At 47.5% G+C, this 17344-nt stretch overlaps 4 protein-coding genes across 4 annotated transcripts; 1 reads left to right on the forward strand and 3 right to left on the reverse strand.

The window, feature by feature from the left end:
• Positions 1–3743: 3743 nt before the first annotated feature.
• AtWU_08755 (RTM1-like protein) lies at positions 3744–4267 on the forward strand (the record flags this gene model as incomplete). The annotated part of the gene is made up of 2 exons (XM_035503863.1): positions 3744–3864; positions 3999–4267. 2 exons carry the CDS (start codon positions 3744–3746, stop codon positions 4265–4267), a joined length of 390 nt encoding a protein of 129 aa, XP_035359756.1.
• Positions 4268–10446: 6179 nt separating this feature from the next.
• Positions 10447–11259, reverse strand: AtWU_08756 (endo alpha-1,4 polygalactosaminidase; the record flags this gene model as incomplete). Its single annotated transcript, XM_035503864.1, has 1 exon — positions 10447–11259. The coding sequence occupies one exon, from the start codon at positions 11257–11259 to the stop codon at positions 10447–10449; it is 813 nt and encodes a 270-aa protein (XP_035359757.1).
• A 1481-nt stretch (positions 11260–12740) lies between these two features.
• AtWU_08757 (uncharacterized protein) lies at positions 12741–13624 on the reverse strand (the record flags this gene model as incomplete). The annotated part of the gene is made up of 2 exons (XM_035503865.1): positions 12741–13414; positions 13501–13624. 2 exons carry the CDS (start codon positions 13622–13624, stop codon positions 12741–12743), a joined length of 798 nt encoding a protein of 265 aa, XP_035359758.1.
• A 2338-nt stretch (positions 13625–15962) lies between these two features.
• AtWU_08758 (GNAT family N-acetyltransferase) lies at positions 15963–16954 on the reverse strand (the record flags this gene model as incomplete). Its single annotated transcript, XM_035503866.1, has 3 exons — positions 15963–16007; positions 16101–16646; positions 16841–16954. 3 exons carry the CDS (start codon positions 16952–16954, stop codon positions 15963–15965), a joined length of 705 nt encoding a protein of 234 aa, XP_035359759.1.
• Positions 16955–17344: the final 390 nt, after the last annotated feature.

A 17344-nucleotide genomic window follows, 5' to 3' on the forward strand; every position in this document is an offset into this window, starting at 1 on the left:
TTGATTAACAAGGGTGTGAGAGGAAATGAGGAAGAGCAGGGATTATAGGTGGATGATTTAGCGAGTAGAAATTGGATGAGAATTAGATACTACTTTAGGCATCCGTAGTAATAATTGTTGTAAAAAAGAGTGAATAAATTAAGGAATAAAAGAGAAAGAAAAAGAAAAAGACAAAGAAAAAGGACAGACTTGTGGCATAGTACCCCGCCTAACCTCCGAGTCCAACTCGGGAAATGCCGAGCTTGGGCCTCTAGCCGGAATGGCTGTCAATGATGCGCCGTGGTTCTGACTCGCAAACCACCAGGGAACTCCTTTTAGCCCCGCACACCATCCTATCTCGGGCTTGGATCAAGCTCACCAACTTCCTTAGGTGCTCAACTACTGTGGCCCCTTCGGCCTTCGCGATGTCTCACTAATACTATAGTTCTTTCTCAGACGCTGCTCTACACACACTACCTTCATATGGGTCTTGTTTGTTACTATGGGCTAATCTATCCATGCTCCATCCCGTCTTCTCTTCCCCCCTCCCCTCCCCCCGGCAAGCAAGCAAGCAAGCAAACCACCTTGCCATGTCCCGGTCCAAGTGAGGCACTCACATCGAATCAGGTCAATTCTTTCGCCACTTGTACCCTGGTCTAGTGAGTGAAATCTGATTGCTTGCCCCAAAACACTTGCTAACGCTTCCCTGGAAAGATAGTAGATCTGAATAGAAAGATATAATGAGATGAGGGGAGAAAAAAGAAAGGAAAAAAAAAAAAAAAAAAAAAAAAAAAAAGGGAAAAAAAAAGTAGGGGGAAAATACCTCACACCCTTTTGCCGATAACAGTCTCCCGCTAACCGCCCTACTAGGTTCATACCCCGTTGGCAATGGGCCGAGACTCTCTGCATATGGGACCATTTGAGTGGGCACTTGGTACCTACTTGTGTGCCTACGGAGAACACCCGATCCTTCCTCAATAGTCTTGTTGATTCTTACCTGCTAGCAAAGGTAGCGAAGCACCCACGCCAATAACTGAGGTGAAAAGGATCCCACTATGTTCTTGGCACCGTTGCTCCCCGATCTCCCGGAAGCTTACGCATACGATACCAACAATTAACGGCAACCCGACGTGCGTTCGGTGCAATGGCCATTCTGATTACCCATCGAGCAAGGGTAGAAAAAAAAAAATCTCAAGTGAAAGCTTACTCTGGCTGGGCCGAAAAGCAGCTCTATGGTGGTTGCGATTCCTTTGTATGGATGGTATCCTGGCCTCCTCTTCAATTGCAATCAGCCTTGGCTGGTTGATGTTGGACTTCCTGTAAGCTGGCGCGTGGTATCTCTGACTGAGTGCATCCCTTGTCAGGCTCTCTGCTATATTGCTAGGTCTGCACTGCCGCCACATGTAGCCGAGTCTAGTCGGACAGCTGGTCTGAGTTACAGTGATGGTGGTGGCACCATGCTGTCAAATTACCTTGTGGATAAAGTTATTAATTGCATGGAGCTGACAAGGGGACAAACAGTTGCAGGTTGATCGATGTAAAAGTGAAAGGGATTAAAAGACGTCAGTCAATACAAAGCAGCCGGACGGGCCAGGCACCATGATATTTGCATTGTCCAATGATGATCCATCATTCTGACGAACTAACTTACGATTTTCCCCATACCCGATATTGGCTAATGCATCTATCTGGCTATCCCGAGATGACTAGAGTCTATCTCTGTTAGCCAATTGGAGCAACTCCCTGGAACGGGACTTCTTGAACCACGGGCTTAACTTTTTTTGCAGACCGAACAGTTTCACAGCCTCTTCGTGTTTGCCGGGCCCTATTTCTGACTGAGGCCCAAGCAAAGAATTATGTTTTCTTTTCTAAAGTCTCACCAGTGCCTATGCATGAAGATCCTAGTTAGCGCCACGTGCAAGTGAAGCATCAACGGCTGCGAGGGACCGTGTCGATCTCCCATTGACCCGATCAATCCGCGGCAGATGGGGCTTTGCATCGCAGTGGAACGGTATCCGCCGGTGCTCCTTCAAAGTTTGTAGTTGCGACATCATTGTTGTCCTTAAAGGAGATTGATGCGCTTCCACTGTATTTGGACCCGCATCGGGACAGGGACTTGCGGTACTCAAGGTTTGCTCCGGACGGCTTCAACGGCCCTGAGGTTCGTGGAGCGGGTCTATAATTAAAGATTGAAATTGATTAGAGAAAAAAAAAACAAAAAATGAAAATAGATGAGAACCTAAATTGACTTTGTTGGGCACACCTTTGACAATTTTTATTTTATTTTATTTTATTTTATCTTTTCCTATTTTCTTATTGGGGAGACGAGAAAAAATAATTTATTCTGAAAAGAAAATGTATTTGGCTCTTTTTTTTATTATTTTTTTTCCCCTTCCCCCTGTTTAACCTTGCTGCAACGGGGCTTGTGATGGGCCTTAAATTCCTATCCCTGGTGCTTGCATGACAGACAGACACTACTGCCCACCATGAAGTGGGATATATTATTCCAAGTCCAGGTCAGTTCACAAAGGTCGACAACAAATTCCTGAGAGACTGTCAAGCACGAGTCTTGTCAATGCTCCAGATAAATTCTAAATCCTTCCACTGCTTCATATCCCCGTCCAGTCCGAAACTCTCCTCTGGCCTCCCCGCATACAGCAAAACGCCTCTATCTAATCGAAGCTCAATCGACGGCATCCAGCATCATTGCACTGCGTTTCCTGACCCGTTGAAATCGAAACTCGAGGAACATGTGCAATTACTTCAAGAACTACTACATCTACAGTTCCTGTCGTGAACCGTCGCAACATTTCATCCGGACATCTGTCGATGGAGCCAAAGACGCCAAATGCTCAGACAGTCCGCATGACAGGTTCATCGTAGTGGTTGGAAAATGCTTGCTCTGTAGTCGACATTGAATGGCATCAATCTTGGATCAATCGCGAGCGGCAACGACATTGCGACCTTCCCGTTTTGGCCTGGAGCGACGGTCCTCTTCCCAATCGAAGCAGGCGCATCTTGGCTTCATTACCTCCGGGGATTATATCGGAGCCTACCTGACGCTACACCCTTCATTATGACGCTTTTCATGTCTCTCATATTAACTCTGGCTTATCATGACTTCTAAGCGACACCGTCTTGTGGTGTTGATGTTGTATTCACTTCTCCTGTGCACATATTGTTGATTCTGTACTTTCACTTCTTGCTTGTCTTACTCATTACTGATATAAAGGGCCCCAAAAGGCCAAGCCCGGGTTATGATCTGCGGATTTGGGTACCGTTATATGCATGGCGCTTGGAGGAGTCCAAAAGACTGGCCGGTTTGATAGATTGCTTTTTCTTCTCGATACTTTACTTTATGTTTTCTTGTTTTCAGCCCACCCTTTGATTACTTACCGTGTTGTTTGATTCCAACAATGAATCTTGTTTATTTCTTTTTTGCTGCAAACGAAAGAGCAAGGCGGCGTACCTATCTGTCGTGGCCGTCGGGATTCGCAGACGGGGATACGGCGCCGACCTAGAACTCGCACAGAAACCACAGAGAGCATCACATGTTCTGCACATGTGCTTCTCGCTCGGAACTTTTGAAAGAACGGATGAAACCATTTGCTCCGGATACAGAAACCACGGACGAGTAAGAGTAGCGGAAGAGTCGTCGAGACGCTACACAAGACCCGCCATGACCTGTGCGGGTTCAGACTATCCTGCTCGCAAGGTGTCCGCACCGGGGGCGCTAGAGACAGCTAGCTAGTTATCAAGTCACCATGGACTCTGACGCAGAGGCCTGCAACGCAGCCCGTTGCCTGCCAAGAAGGTATCGTCCTGCACCTACTGGGGGACAGATGGCGTCTGTGCTCCTCCGCCTCGACAGCGACCGGCCGAAAGGTGAGCTCCAGTGGCCCTCTAGCCGGGCGGGTGGTTTTTAGCACCCCAGGCTATTGCCTTTCCTCCACCTCCGCAGGCTTGCGAGGGGTTGCACCGGTTTCAAGGTTCTCACCCGGATTCTGTGACGTTTGCAGCTCACGCTCGCCAATCCGAGCTATGCGAAACCGGTTGGAATGTATTTCTCGACTGGCTGCTTCAACATCCTACCAAACACGCAGCAGTCGATCATTTTAGAAAACATGAACCTCGCTGGCAACATGAGGGGAGGGCGGACAGAGAAACAATGACGACAAACTCCACGCTAGTCGTTACATCCCATCTCCAGACCAATGTGGTCCTCGAGCGGCCTGCATCCGTGACAGACCGTGGTTACACATCTGCCGGCACGCACGACTGGCGCTAATCAGATTATTGCATGAGATGGTGGAGATGCCAGATTGCTAAAGAAAAACCAACATTGTCTCGGGTGGAGATGGTGGGAATTTTTGGGCCGCAGCCATTGATATTCCCGCAGTCCCAACAACTATCGTGGTCGGCTACCGCAATTTGTCATGAGCTGGTGATAATAATTTGTGTCTCGACGAATCACTGGTCGCCGAGCAGTGCTAAAGGAACCCTTTTCTCTGCCTCAGCCCACCTATAAGGGCTAGTGCCCATGGATTCCTTACCAACACAGAACTTACTCTCGGGCCGATGATGCATTTGCTGCAGGGCATGCAGGCGGTCGCAGGCCACTATTCCTGCCTTGCTCCGTATACGGAGTAGTACGGTCGGTTCGATGTTTCCAGACAGTCATGCTACAACGACGAGACAGGAGAGGAACCAGCGGCTCGGACGGAGACTGCGGAGCAACAACCAAACACCCATAGGGCCTCAACCAAACCAGGGACTAGAGTCAGCGGGTGTTCCTTGTCTCTACGGAGAAGAGTTGATTAGTACCTTGCATGTACCCCAGCGAGGAACAACAAGGTGGGAGGGTCAGGACGGATCAAAACGGATGCACAATTTCGTGCTACTACTAATCACGATTCGGCGTGGACGCCTCGACGACTAGCCAAGTGGCAGCATAGTACTTTCAGACGTTGTGACAAGATCGAACAAACAGTTTGTGAAGGGTTGTCGATCACATCGCTTCCATCCCTGCTGCTTTATGACCTAAACTACTATTATTTCAGCTTGACTGGGATCATCCTTCTAACAATTTTCTGAACGTAGGATTTGTTTTCTTTTCTTTTTTCTTTTCTATTTTTTGGACTCTTTTAGTTCTTAGAATCTCGCAATTTCATTGTAACTTTTCCTTTTTCTCTTTACATATTTATTTCTCTGTTTAATTTTTTTTCCCTCGCTCTCCACTTTCACTTCCTTTCCGCACTTTTATTTCTCATTTTAATTTTTTAATTCTATCATGATTTCCGAGTATCTTTTTTTTTTTTCCATTCCCCTCCCAACCCCTCCCTTCCCCTTTGTTCTGTGTCTCCCTCCCCCCATTTTCCGTTTCCCTTCTTTGTTCCACCCCCGTCCGTAGAATGCTTTATTCTCTCTATCATAGGACGCAAAACAGGGAGTCCGGCATAACTCCGTAGTCCGTCCACCACTCACATCACCAAGATGGAGAAGTCTCGAGACGAGTGCGGAGGATACCCAGTCAGCTGTATTGCCTAATTCCCAACAGGCTTTCAGTGTCAGGACGACCCTCGAGCTTCCGATTTTCTCTCCACGCCTGTTCCGAACCTATCGATTATCTTCCGAAGAAATTATGGGCTGGACCGCGGCTTGATTACCGGAACGAGTAGGAGGCCTATCAGGGCCACCATGGCCTGACTTTCCCAGACCGGAGAAGATTCAGAGTAGGGCAAGCATCGGGGATAGAGGCAAGCAAGTAGCGCCGGTAGTTCACCCATGCAAGTATGACCTCATACAGCACTGGATCCTAGTTAATTGATTATTTGCTTCAAGATGGACGGAAGATCCTGGGAGTAAGGCGGGCTGGAAGTCTGTTATTATAGTTGGGAGCCGGTAATATTATTTTAACTTCTGAGCCGTGCCACGGTACTTTAATAATGTTAACGGGACTTGCCCTGCCCATCCAGCCGTCCATCACAAAGTATCTACCCGATGTGGATGCTGCAAAAGAATCTCCCTCGAAGGACGCGTCGCTGGTGCAGTTCTCCAATCATCCTTGGTCCATCGGCAAGAAATTATCCGACGGCAATTGAGGGTGCGGGGAGTGTACATGCGTTCTTGAGTCTGTCCGTCATCTTTGCCCTTGGTCGATTAGGTTGCCGGACAGGCTTGGCCCAGTCGGCACGGCGCTCCCATCGTGTCTGGCTGAAACGCACCGCGAGAGGAATATAGTGGGGAGGGAATGAGAGAAGAAGGTGGTAGAAAGCAAAGAAATTTTGACCAGAAATAACAATCTAAGTGTTGTAGCATGGCAATAATATTACGTCCATTATTACCAAATTAATAGCCAAGACATTCGAGAGGAATTAAACGGCTCCTGGGGAAAGTACCGATCAAAGTACCTTCAACTGCCCAACAAGCCTGGTGGTTCGCTTGGGTAATTACATTTTATACGGCCACACATTTACCCAATTGATAGTGCTGCGGTGATTGCTGGATAATTTTACCGTCTTCTTCTCGCTGTCATTTCCCCTTCGTCATGTCAGTAGAAGGCGCGCAACGATGGCTGGCCAGAAGACCTTGCCGGGCCCGGCTGATAGACCGTGGCCCTAGATCTTAAGCCACGTAAGGCGCATAAAAACACTAAAAATGCATCGAAATAATACTGGTAATTATGATAACATTATGAGCTGCATCCCGTTAGCTCAGTTGTCGCCTGTCTCGTCAGCCTTTCTTCCAGTTACATCATTTTCAAGGCACACACCGAGGCGAGACCCTTCTTCTCATTACCCGAGCTTCACTTTCAACTCCCATCAGGTAGTAGTCGTCACTCCAGTCCTCAACCATAAGGGACAGCTCTTGTTGGTCAAGGCCACTAACCAAAAACAGTACTGTCCGAGCTGATGGAAGGGGCGTGAATCCACCAGCCATAGCAATCCACCCCACTTCATAGGTGAGTCCTGGAACTGACTGCCTCCTGGCATCTCATCTCGCCTTGGTAAGCGGAAGCACTTGACCTCCCGTCCAATCCCCTGTGAGCGACGACTGCTATCGAAGGATGCAACAAAGCAGATCGAATGCCTATCCTCCCGTCCTAGGCTTCAACATCCAGCCACTCCGGGCCTTCTGCAATTCGCAGCCACGGATCACATTCCATTCTGTACCAAGGCTCCGAGGCACGGGCAGTCCGGGCCGAATCCGAGCCAGAAATCATGTCATCTCATGCATCGCCTCGATCTATCCGACCGATTCCAGTCTTGGCTCTTTAATCAAGCACGCTTGGCAACGGTTATCAGGCCTACGGACTCCTCCGGGGCTCTCTGCTAAATGCCTCGGTCAACTACACTCGGTCCTCTGCAGGTGGGCTTTGGCTTCTTCTCAGCTATCACCTGTGGAGCCAGCAGGGTGTGTCGTTGACCATTACTGGCCCATTTTCGGTCGGTACTCGACAGGTATTAGACTACCTGAACTAGGCGGGAAGCTGTTCTTCTGCTAACGTTCTAGTAGTTCCGTTAGTCTAGCACTGCACTGTCCAATTCCCTGTCTGCCTGCTTATCTCTGCACTAACTAACTAATTATCAGGCCAGGGGTCGGACCGGCTGCTCCTGCTGGATTCTTCTCCATCTGTTGCCCCCATTTGGACCCCTGATCTATCGACGAATCACCGAGCTGTCTCGGAGTTGGGTGCTGGTTGACTGGCCATGATTTCGTCATGGCTGCTATTTAGCACATATTGGGGTTGAGGGGGTAAATTAGGGTGCTTTATGCTGAGCTTGATTCGCCAGTAACTATCTCCGGCTCCTAGCCTCGTGCCTGTCACATTGGTCTTACTCGGTGATACCTCTGACACTAATGGGCAGTCGATAATGCACTTAATGTCGGCTTTATGCCGTCGTGGAGTACACCCCTACTGGGATTCGGGACTCCATTGCTTTATCTCATGACCGATAGGGAAGACCTTCCATCTACCCGGGACACCGAAGATACTAACTAGTAAGTGGCTTCGGAGACACTTGGCATGCATACAGATATTGACTACAGCAAACACATGATGGGCACATATACTGTTTGTTTGTGGTCAAGACTGCGTCTATGACGTGCGTGGAAGCTTCCATGCCTGCCTGGTTGTGATCCCTCGTAATGAGACGATTGCTTAGGGCTTGTCGATGCGCCACAACGGCCATGCCAGGTATCTTATTGACATTATTGGGCCGTGCCTGTCTACGGCTGACTGCCGAGTGCGTTACCGAAGTCAAGCTTCCTGGCGTGACAAATGGTGAACAGTGGCTTAACGGCAAATAGATCTTTCAGGGGGATCTGCGACCGTTGGTGTCAATCAGCCGGCTATAGTAGCAGTCAAGGCAAGGGTAGGATGATTAGGCTGGCCGTGGTGGGTATACACTCATCCGGACCAACGGTGGTTTCTACTGTGGACCTATAGTAGCTGGAACACGGTAGGATGACAAAAATACCTTGACTTTCTTGGGCTTGTACTTGTATATTGTTCGTTATGGTGAAGGTAGCGATGTGTATATCAGTCTGAAATATCAAGTTTGATTAATCCAGCGCTAAGTGTTACATGGTCCAGCCTAAAGACATGTTGCCGGCCTTCTTTCATTCTAAATACCACAGATGCAGAGTATATACTAACTGGGTCGCTAAGAGATGGCTTGACCTATTTGTTATCGAAGAGCACGACATCGTGCCTGAAGAACTGGCGTCACCTGATCGTGGATGAATAACTACTTCACGGCTACTCCTCTTCTCTTCCTCTCTTCTTTCACATGCATGTGCAACCTTACCGGTCCAGTAGCCGACCTTTCAACAACAGTTTCATCTCTTCCATCATCAATATCACAATCAAAAAGCATCTCATCTATGTACTGTCGATTGCTCCAAGCTATCGTGCTTTTGAGTCTTTCATGATATATGGCTATCCTGAAAGGTTGGTGATTCAGTGCCAGCAGATAGCCTGAGAGCGCTCCTCGGAGATTGCTGTCTATTACCTCAGCTCTCCTTATCAAGTCTACGAGGTATTGGTAGCGATAGGAAAGAGAATGAAGCTAAGATTCTCACTAGCTAGGCCACTGCGATTTACGAAATCCATCATTGTAAGTGTGCAAGGACGTCTTTGAGGATGATCAATACAATGCATCTCGTTGTTGATCAGCTTGCCTCGCATAATAATACCTACTGCGAATACAGCTAATGCAGATCTTGTTCACAGGTCTGTTCCACACGAGACACCCGCAGATCTGCGACGTCTTTCAATACAATTCGTCCATAATTCTGTCATGCGTCTAATGCGCTTAGACCCGGATCGTGTTCGAGAAGTACTTTCTCTGCTGCTCATGCAACCAGTCTCATGCTATCTCCCATATCAGTCGAAGAGCGGGGGAGCTGCATCTGCCAGCATGGAACAATGCACGTCTGAGCATCAGACTTAGCAAGTTAGGCCCGAGCCCCTTTCTAGTCGCTAGTAGTACGCTACGCAGCGATAGCATTGAAGCAGGGCTACTGTCACCCTAAGTCTAGCAAGTCTGTTCGCATCTGCAGCAATATGCACTACGAGGGCCAGTTTAGCATAGACTAGACTAGCCGCGGTAGCCAGGTCATTTGGGACAGCTAGCTCCAACCTGACACCTACATGCGCGCATGCACGGTCTCTTACTGCTCGTTAGTGCGGGGGTGCTATGACCCTAGCCACATCGTGCTCTGCAGGCCTCGAGTGCAGGGCAAGAAGTAGGGCGAGTGACTAGCCGTTACATCGGAAAGCTGTTGATTCGACGCACTACTATCAATACTTTGGTGGCGGTGATTGCTTTCACTGAAATATAGCTCTCCGTAGGCTGCCACTTTCTGAGTCCCGCTTACTACTCAGCAGATGTTCTGGACCTATCTAGTTTGCGCCGGCATACTAAGCTGTAGGGCCGTGCGCGAGATAAGAGCTCATACCATTGCTAACGGTGGCGTTGGATAAAACGGCTGCCAATTTCAGACACATGAAAACATTAGTCATTGTAAGCTAATATATGAGAACCATGTGATTCTCGCTAAGCAATATACAGTGTTCGGACATCGCCTATAGCGTGAATTGCTGAGCCAATTGCACCACAGGATGTCAGGCTACAGGCTAGTCAGTCTGCAGGGCACTATGCTGCTGATTAGTGACAGCAGATACGAGTTGTCCTATTGCCGGTACCGAAAGTTACTACAGCTGAGCTACGGTGGCTCTCCAAGTGAGCGCAATAAGCGGCCTACTTTTACAAGAGAACAATGACATGTTACCAAATGACGAACAGCAGAACCTCAATGATGCAAATCTCGGCTCAAAACAATCAGTTTCTTTGTGGCTATCTACTAAACAACTCAGGTCCAGGAGACAAATACACAGCATAATTACAAACCAGCTCAGCTAGTGTAGAAAGCAATCCAATACATCCGAAGATGCAAACAGTATCAGTCACACCGTTGAACCCAACGATCCAGGATCATATTCTTCAGTACGGTTGAAAATAGTCCCGAATTGGAGAATTCACAGAACCGTCTCTTCTCCTCCCCATCGACATCTTCATTGTCATTCCTGTCACTACCTTTCGGGTATTCGATGTGGAAGATAGGCTTTCCAGCCCTTGCAAAAGAGGCATACAAATCACACTCGTGTCTATCTGCACACTCTTCATTGACGCTCCACTGCACGTTTGCAAGAACCTGAGGAATAACGTCTCCCGAGTTCTTCAACCCCATAGCCAGACCCCGGCTATGCGCCTCTCCAGCCAACCAATTGATATAGTTGATGGAATCCTGTTTCGTCAGACCGAAACCGTTGTCGTTGCCATATCCATCAACATTATCCGGATCAACACCATCACAGCCTATCTGCTGTGCTCGGTCCAACCGGGCTGCCATAATGCGGCGCACTTGAGGATGGCGAACATCCAACCATCTTTCCGAAGGCCAGTCGTGGAGGGGATTGCCCAGCGCTTCTTTTGGAAACGAGGCACTGTCTTTCTTGTGTGGCTCGTAGCTGCCAGCGGAGAAGTAGCAGATCACTTTGTGGTTCAGCTTATGGAGGGAGTCAATGATTCTGGGCTCGCTGCTCCACATGTCGATGTCATAGATTTCAGTGGCAGGAGCAGGACGAATTACGCTGGTAGAGAGCACAATGTCCCATGAAGCACCGACTCTGGGCTGCCAAATGTTGCCCGTGGTTGAGCGGGGGATGGTAAGACCTTGGGCCACTAGGGCGAGAAAGAGGATGAGTATGAGCATGCTGACTTCGGAAGCGAGCTCTTAAGGAAAAGGAGTATCAGTGATCAGATTCAACGATAGAGACAGGAAAGTCACAACTGTGCATGAGGAAGAAGAGGAAGAAAGCGAAGGGGAATTCGAAGCACCAGCACCCATTTATAAAGCTGGACATGATCGTATTCACGCACCAGACGGCACGATGCTATAGAATGCATCCCCACATGGCGCCACCTGCATGCTGTCATGGTGAAAGAAACAGAAGCAGCTTCACGGACATGGGTTAGACTCACTGTTACAGCCATTATGGTCCTGAATCTCCCGTCTGAGGACATACCAGTCAATCATGTCGGATATTGCCGGATATAGGGGAGTGACTTGAAGCTACATGCCGCCTGTGAGAGCTAGCTATTCTGTAGGGCAGCCAGGGCTTGGTAGGTTGAGCTTTTCACCCGTTTTCTTTGTCAAGACGGAGTAGACAAGATGAAATGCAGCTTGGCAGGGTGTATATGATACTACTGTCATTTGATACTACTCTCCAAGACTATCTATTAACATACCCCTTATAGACAACCATCTCACTAACTATATAAAGTTTCAAGGAATCAATAGCGATAATATATGGAACATAACATACATGGATGATCTAACACACCAACTAACTAAAATCTCCCTGTGTAACCTCCCAACAAATAACCACCCTATCCCAAATCCCCATTGGCACAGCATCAATCTAATTTCCCGGTCCTGATCAGCCGTTAGGAAATTCGTACCACGAGCCTGGAAGTCAATTCTATCATATTGTCGTTGATCTGCATAGCCGCTGCTGCTAATAATGTTACACTGTTTCGAAGCAGCACAACACATAGCATGGTGAGCCGTTATCGATTATGCTTATTTCTGATCAAGGTGGAACTAATCCCTTGCTCTACTCTCCTGGATCTTTATGATTATCAGGGGATTATTGGTGAATTTCGTGTTTGCTTCGGATGTGACTGTTATTTATTAGTGAATGATGTTTCGACTCTAGACATATTCACTGTTAGTATGTCTCATAAATAGCAGGTTTCTTATTTGATTTTCAGTCACAGACCTTGCTTGTGAATTCATTTCGGTGGTGCTGACCATTATATTAAAGGATGAGTGCATTACCATATAGTAGTATAAATTAGCGCTCCGATATTCCGCTACATAGGACTATTGAATGACGATGAATAGACTGACCCTGTCTAGTCACTCTGTATCCCTTATCATAATGTTCACTAGTGACCTATTACACCACTCAGAACCACATCTATCGATGACTTGTACTTTTTATCTATAGAACATATCCAATATATACCCACTGATCACTACCACCACCCAATCCCACAAAACCAAAACCATAACAACTCATCATCATTATCATTACCAAACATACCCATACATAAACAGCTAGTACCTATATACATACCCAAAATCACATGCCAATCCCAATCCCATACCACAGTACACGTAGTATAATCTCATCGATAAACATTAATCCTAAACTTCTGCAACTCCCTCGGCGACGGCAACACAATCACATCAGGACTATCCGGCGGCACTGCATACTCATCCGGCGGACATAACCTGTCTGATTTAATCCCAGCAGCACCACCAGTGCTTACAGGCGACCTCGGACTCCCCACCCTCAGCCGACTATAATATGGATGATTATGGTGGTGATGGTGGTGGTGGATCTGGACCTTTAGCGTCGAGCGCGCCTCTCTATCTTTCTCACATGACGTTGATGTTGATGATCTTAGTATCTCCGTATCGGACATTGTTCTCAGCGGTGTAGGTTTCGGCTTCGTCGTCGCGATAGCAGTAGTAGTGGTAGTGGTGGTAGGTGAATGCGATGTATCAACATGCAGATTAAGTTCCTTGCGCAGCGAGGGGGGGATATGTGCTTGTTGTGGCGGTGGAATATCTGCATTCCCCTTCGATCCTGTCTCTGGTAATTGGTGTGGGTGTGGATGTGTGTATGCCGGCGGCGGCTGAGATTCCTCGTCCGATGGGGAGATATCTATTGATAATGATTGTCTCTGTATGTTTGGGATCGGGTTGCGGGAGAAGAGGGTTCGGAGAGTAATGACGGGTCCGTGCTGGATTCGGAGGACGATCAGGGTGGTGAGGATTATGGTGAGGAGGATTGCTCCTGTTATTATTATTAGTATTTGTTAGGGTTGTTGTTAGGGTGTGTGGGTGGTAATGAATGGGGTGATTGATGGTGGATGGACGTACCTAGTATGCCGAAAGCTAGACCTACTTTCGCCTGGACGGTGAGGTCTGATGATGATGTTGTTGAGTCGCTGCGCGGAATGTAGTTGTGGATGTGGTGGAGGACATGACTCGTAGATTGGGACATTTGTTTGGTTGATTAGATAGTAGTTATTGATTATTATTGTTGGATTGGATTAATGAGAGAGGTATAATGATAGATGTAATGGCATCACAGACCAGCTGCGCACAGAATCAAATCAATGTAACAAAACGAAGGGAGAGAAAAGAATTGAAGAAAGGAAGAAAAAAAGACGTAGTTGATATATCACCCCTCCCCACCCTAAAATACCAACAAAAGGGTAGCTTGCACCTCTAGACTAAAATCTTGGATGAAAAAAAAAGCAGGGAAAAAAAAAGATACTTTTTCTCCTGAAACCAGGATGAAAAAAAGGCGTTGGTAGTATATTCGGCATTTTCATCCCGGCTTATTATTATTCAACCCTAACTAACTAGTTAACTAGTCTAACTAACGGGCAATCAAGACGAGACACCGGCTTGGAAACGAACTTGTCTACGTTGAACGTCGAACCAACCCCCTAATAGAGGGGAGAGGGGGAATTTGGTCTAGGCGGTTCCATAGAAACTTTACTACAGTTGACTAGGAGTAAGTTAAGGTAGTTTACTTTGTTCCCTTCTGGATGATCGACTCGGGCTAGTCGGTAGTTTGTGAAACGGCGGATCATTGGAATGACTCGGATAACCCACTATTCAGTATCCAGTATGCAGTTATTATCTATGTGTCTGTCTGTGCTTCAGTATGACAATTAACAAGTAGTAACTAAGTAAATATGGATATTACGATTAACAGAATATAAATAGACATACACCCTGTAAATGCTATGTATATAATATCTACATCAAACAAAGGACCCTCCTTGGCAACGGATTCATTCTCATTCTTCGTCCGTCCCATGCAAAGTGGATCCCCCGTGGATCCAATTCCTTTCCTTCCCCGGGTCTTGGCCGAGAAGGGGAAAGAAAGAAACTGAAATAAGGGGCTTTGACTTTTTCTGCAGAAACCCGAATACGGACTGGACTGTAGGTAGACTCGTGATCAATCAATACTAAGTTAGTACTATCCATGCTCTGATCTTAATGGTCTGTTGATGGGGTCCACTCAATAACGGGGATACATTTTTACTTATGTATAGTCTGCTGAAAATCTAGACATATACTACGTAGTTACTTAACAAGAAGCTAGCTAGCTAGTTAGAAATGTTCGTTTGATCCGAGGTTTAGGCGTAAGTAGATTAGATCTTACATGTGTTCGTGTTCATGTTCGTCTCATACTGCCGCACCACCCATATGCTCAAACCAACCTGCTACAATGTAAGAGGAGCTGTGCCATGGTTGTGCGTGGCTCCCACACAGCATAAGGATTTATGCCATAAGGTGTCAGTATTAGTTTAATGGACTGCCAAACTAAGTTCCCATACCTTCATCCACTAAATACCTGTTGTTGGCACCATTTCCACCTACCGTATTCTAACCGCCTCAAATCAATGCAAAGACTCCGTATGACAGCGAGGTTCTCCACCTACATCAAGAGAATACCTCGGACATGAAACAAATTTGATTACAGAACACAGTCGTGAAAACAAGTCAAACCTCATAATGCGGGCTGCGCGGGTTGGGGTATTGAAGATACGGGTCATGATGGTTATCAAACAACGGCAACGGATCCCGACCATGCAAATTATGCATATTCCTTAAGATCTTCGCAACAGGTTCATCCAGCACCTGTTTCCGGAAGATAGTTGGCTGTCGTTTTGATAGACGGAGCACATAGACGGGGAGTAATGTCTTGCAGTCATGGGCGGTGTCATAGTCATATTCGGTGTTGTTGAGGTCGAGGATAAAGTAGGAGTGCTTTCCGCGACAGATTTTGGCGGCGATGAAGAGGGTTTGGTTGTTTGGGTGTAGTTGTTGTAGGGGATTTGGAGGTCTCGGTGATGAAGGGGTAGATGGATGAGAGGTAGTCGGTGGGGTTGAGGATGCTGTTGGGGATGTCGCCGAGGATGCGGATTGTGCTGGTTCTTGTGCTGGTGCTGGTGCTTGTGTTTGTTTTGGAGGTGAGTTGTGGGGAGAGGGTGGATGGGATTATGGTGCTGATTTGGTGGAGGATGTGGGTGTGGGTTTCGTGGTTTGAATTGTTCATAGTTGTTGATAGGGGAGGAGGGTTGGATGTCTACTGGGCTTCTATCGGAGATGTTTGGATTTGGATGTGGGAAGCATCTGGATGTTTTAAAGGGATGCTGCATCCGCAGGAGTAATGAATGTCCGTGCTTTCAATTAACTGACCAATGGTATATCGAATCATTGAATAGCCTGATGTGACTGACCACTTCCATTCCCGATGGTCTCCCAAACAAACCTGCTACAATAAACACATCCATCCAGTTCTAGAATCAACGCCACGCCCCTCACAGTTCCGACTTAGTCTTTGGCTCACGAACCATACAATAGAGCTGTCTCAAGTTAGTCAACCCGTTTCACCACCACGCCCCTACTCCTCTCCCTCCACAGAAACTATCATATAGATGGTAGAGAAAGCAACTCACCATACAAACATCCCCCCCATCCCTACACTCCATCTCCTTCCTCATCTCAAACCCCATCTTCTCATAAATCTGCACATTCGGCACATTCCTCGAACTCTCCAAATAACACTTGACTCCCTCCTGATCCGCCCGATCCGTCACCGCCTCAAAGAGCTTCCTCCCCACCCCCAGACCCTGACATTCCGGATGCACCGCCACAATATTGCAGAAATAGTATCCCTTGGGATCATCCCAGATCTGGCCCTGCGCTTCATGCTGCCGCTCCTTCCAGATCCAGTAGCGGTTCGTGCGGAGTCCGCCCCGTCCGAAATGCCATACGTTGTTGAGCGTCTGACGGAAGCTGAGAAGCCAGTTTTGTGTCCAGCTGTACCATGTCTCTGGCGTGTCTGGGGGGGTGGGTGGGAGCCAGCAGGAGACGCCCACTATCTTCTTTTCTCCTGGGGATGATTTTGATGTGTCTGTGTCTGTCGCAACTTGGAAGATGGCATTGTTGATCCCCCAGCGACATCGCACCGCTAGGGAATCGTGATTGCGCTGCTTGTTGAACTATTTCATTTAGAATGAAGATGAAGGTTCCCATACTGGTCGGTTGGGGGAGGTTACCCAAGCCGACCGCGGTGATGGGAAGGTTGGAGAATTGGTTAGCTTGGTGCCTTTATCTTGATCATCGTGATCATCATCTACATGCTCAGAGTCTAATACCTCGTGCGGGTATGTTGTTCTGTGACTGACGGACTTACATTCTCAGCATCAAACACCCACTTGAAATACGGATCTTCCGCAAATGCCGTCTGAATAATCTCAATGGCGGCGGGGATATCTGCCTCGGTGAGGTCTGTTACTTCGATGGGCATTTTGCTTTTTGTTTTTCCTCTGATCCTTAGGTTCCCTGTTCACATCTTAGATACTGATATACTAGTAGTTGTTGGGGGTAGTACTTACCTGCAGCTCGAACCTCAATGGTAATAACCAAGTGAAGTTTCTCGAAAATTGAAGTTCCAGTTGAAAGCGGTGTAGACTTGAACGTGAGTGTTATGATACTATGAGAAGATATGACCTGTTCTAGTCTTCGTGCAAGGAGAAAAAAGGAATAGCACGAGGTGGTGGTACAATCAATAAATGCAGGTGATGATGGCGTCAATCAGATTTAAATACTTTGGACTAAAGTGGATAAGCGCCGAAAGAGGCAGCTCTATGCGGGCGGTGCGCCACCACGGGCGGATTCTCACTTCCTATCTATATCT

This window comes from Aspergillus tubingensis, assembly GCF_013340325.1.
Source record: "Aspergillus tubingensis WU-2223L DNA, scaffold_9, whole genome shotgun sequence".
Taxonomy (NCBI): domain Eukaryota; kingdom Fungi; phylum Ascomycota; class Eurotiomycetes; order Eurotiales; family Aspergillaceae; genus Aspergillus; species Aspergillus tubingensis.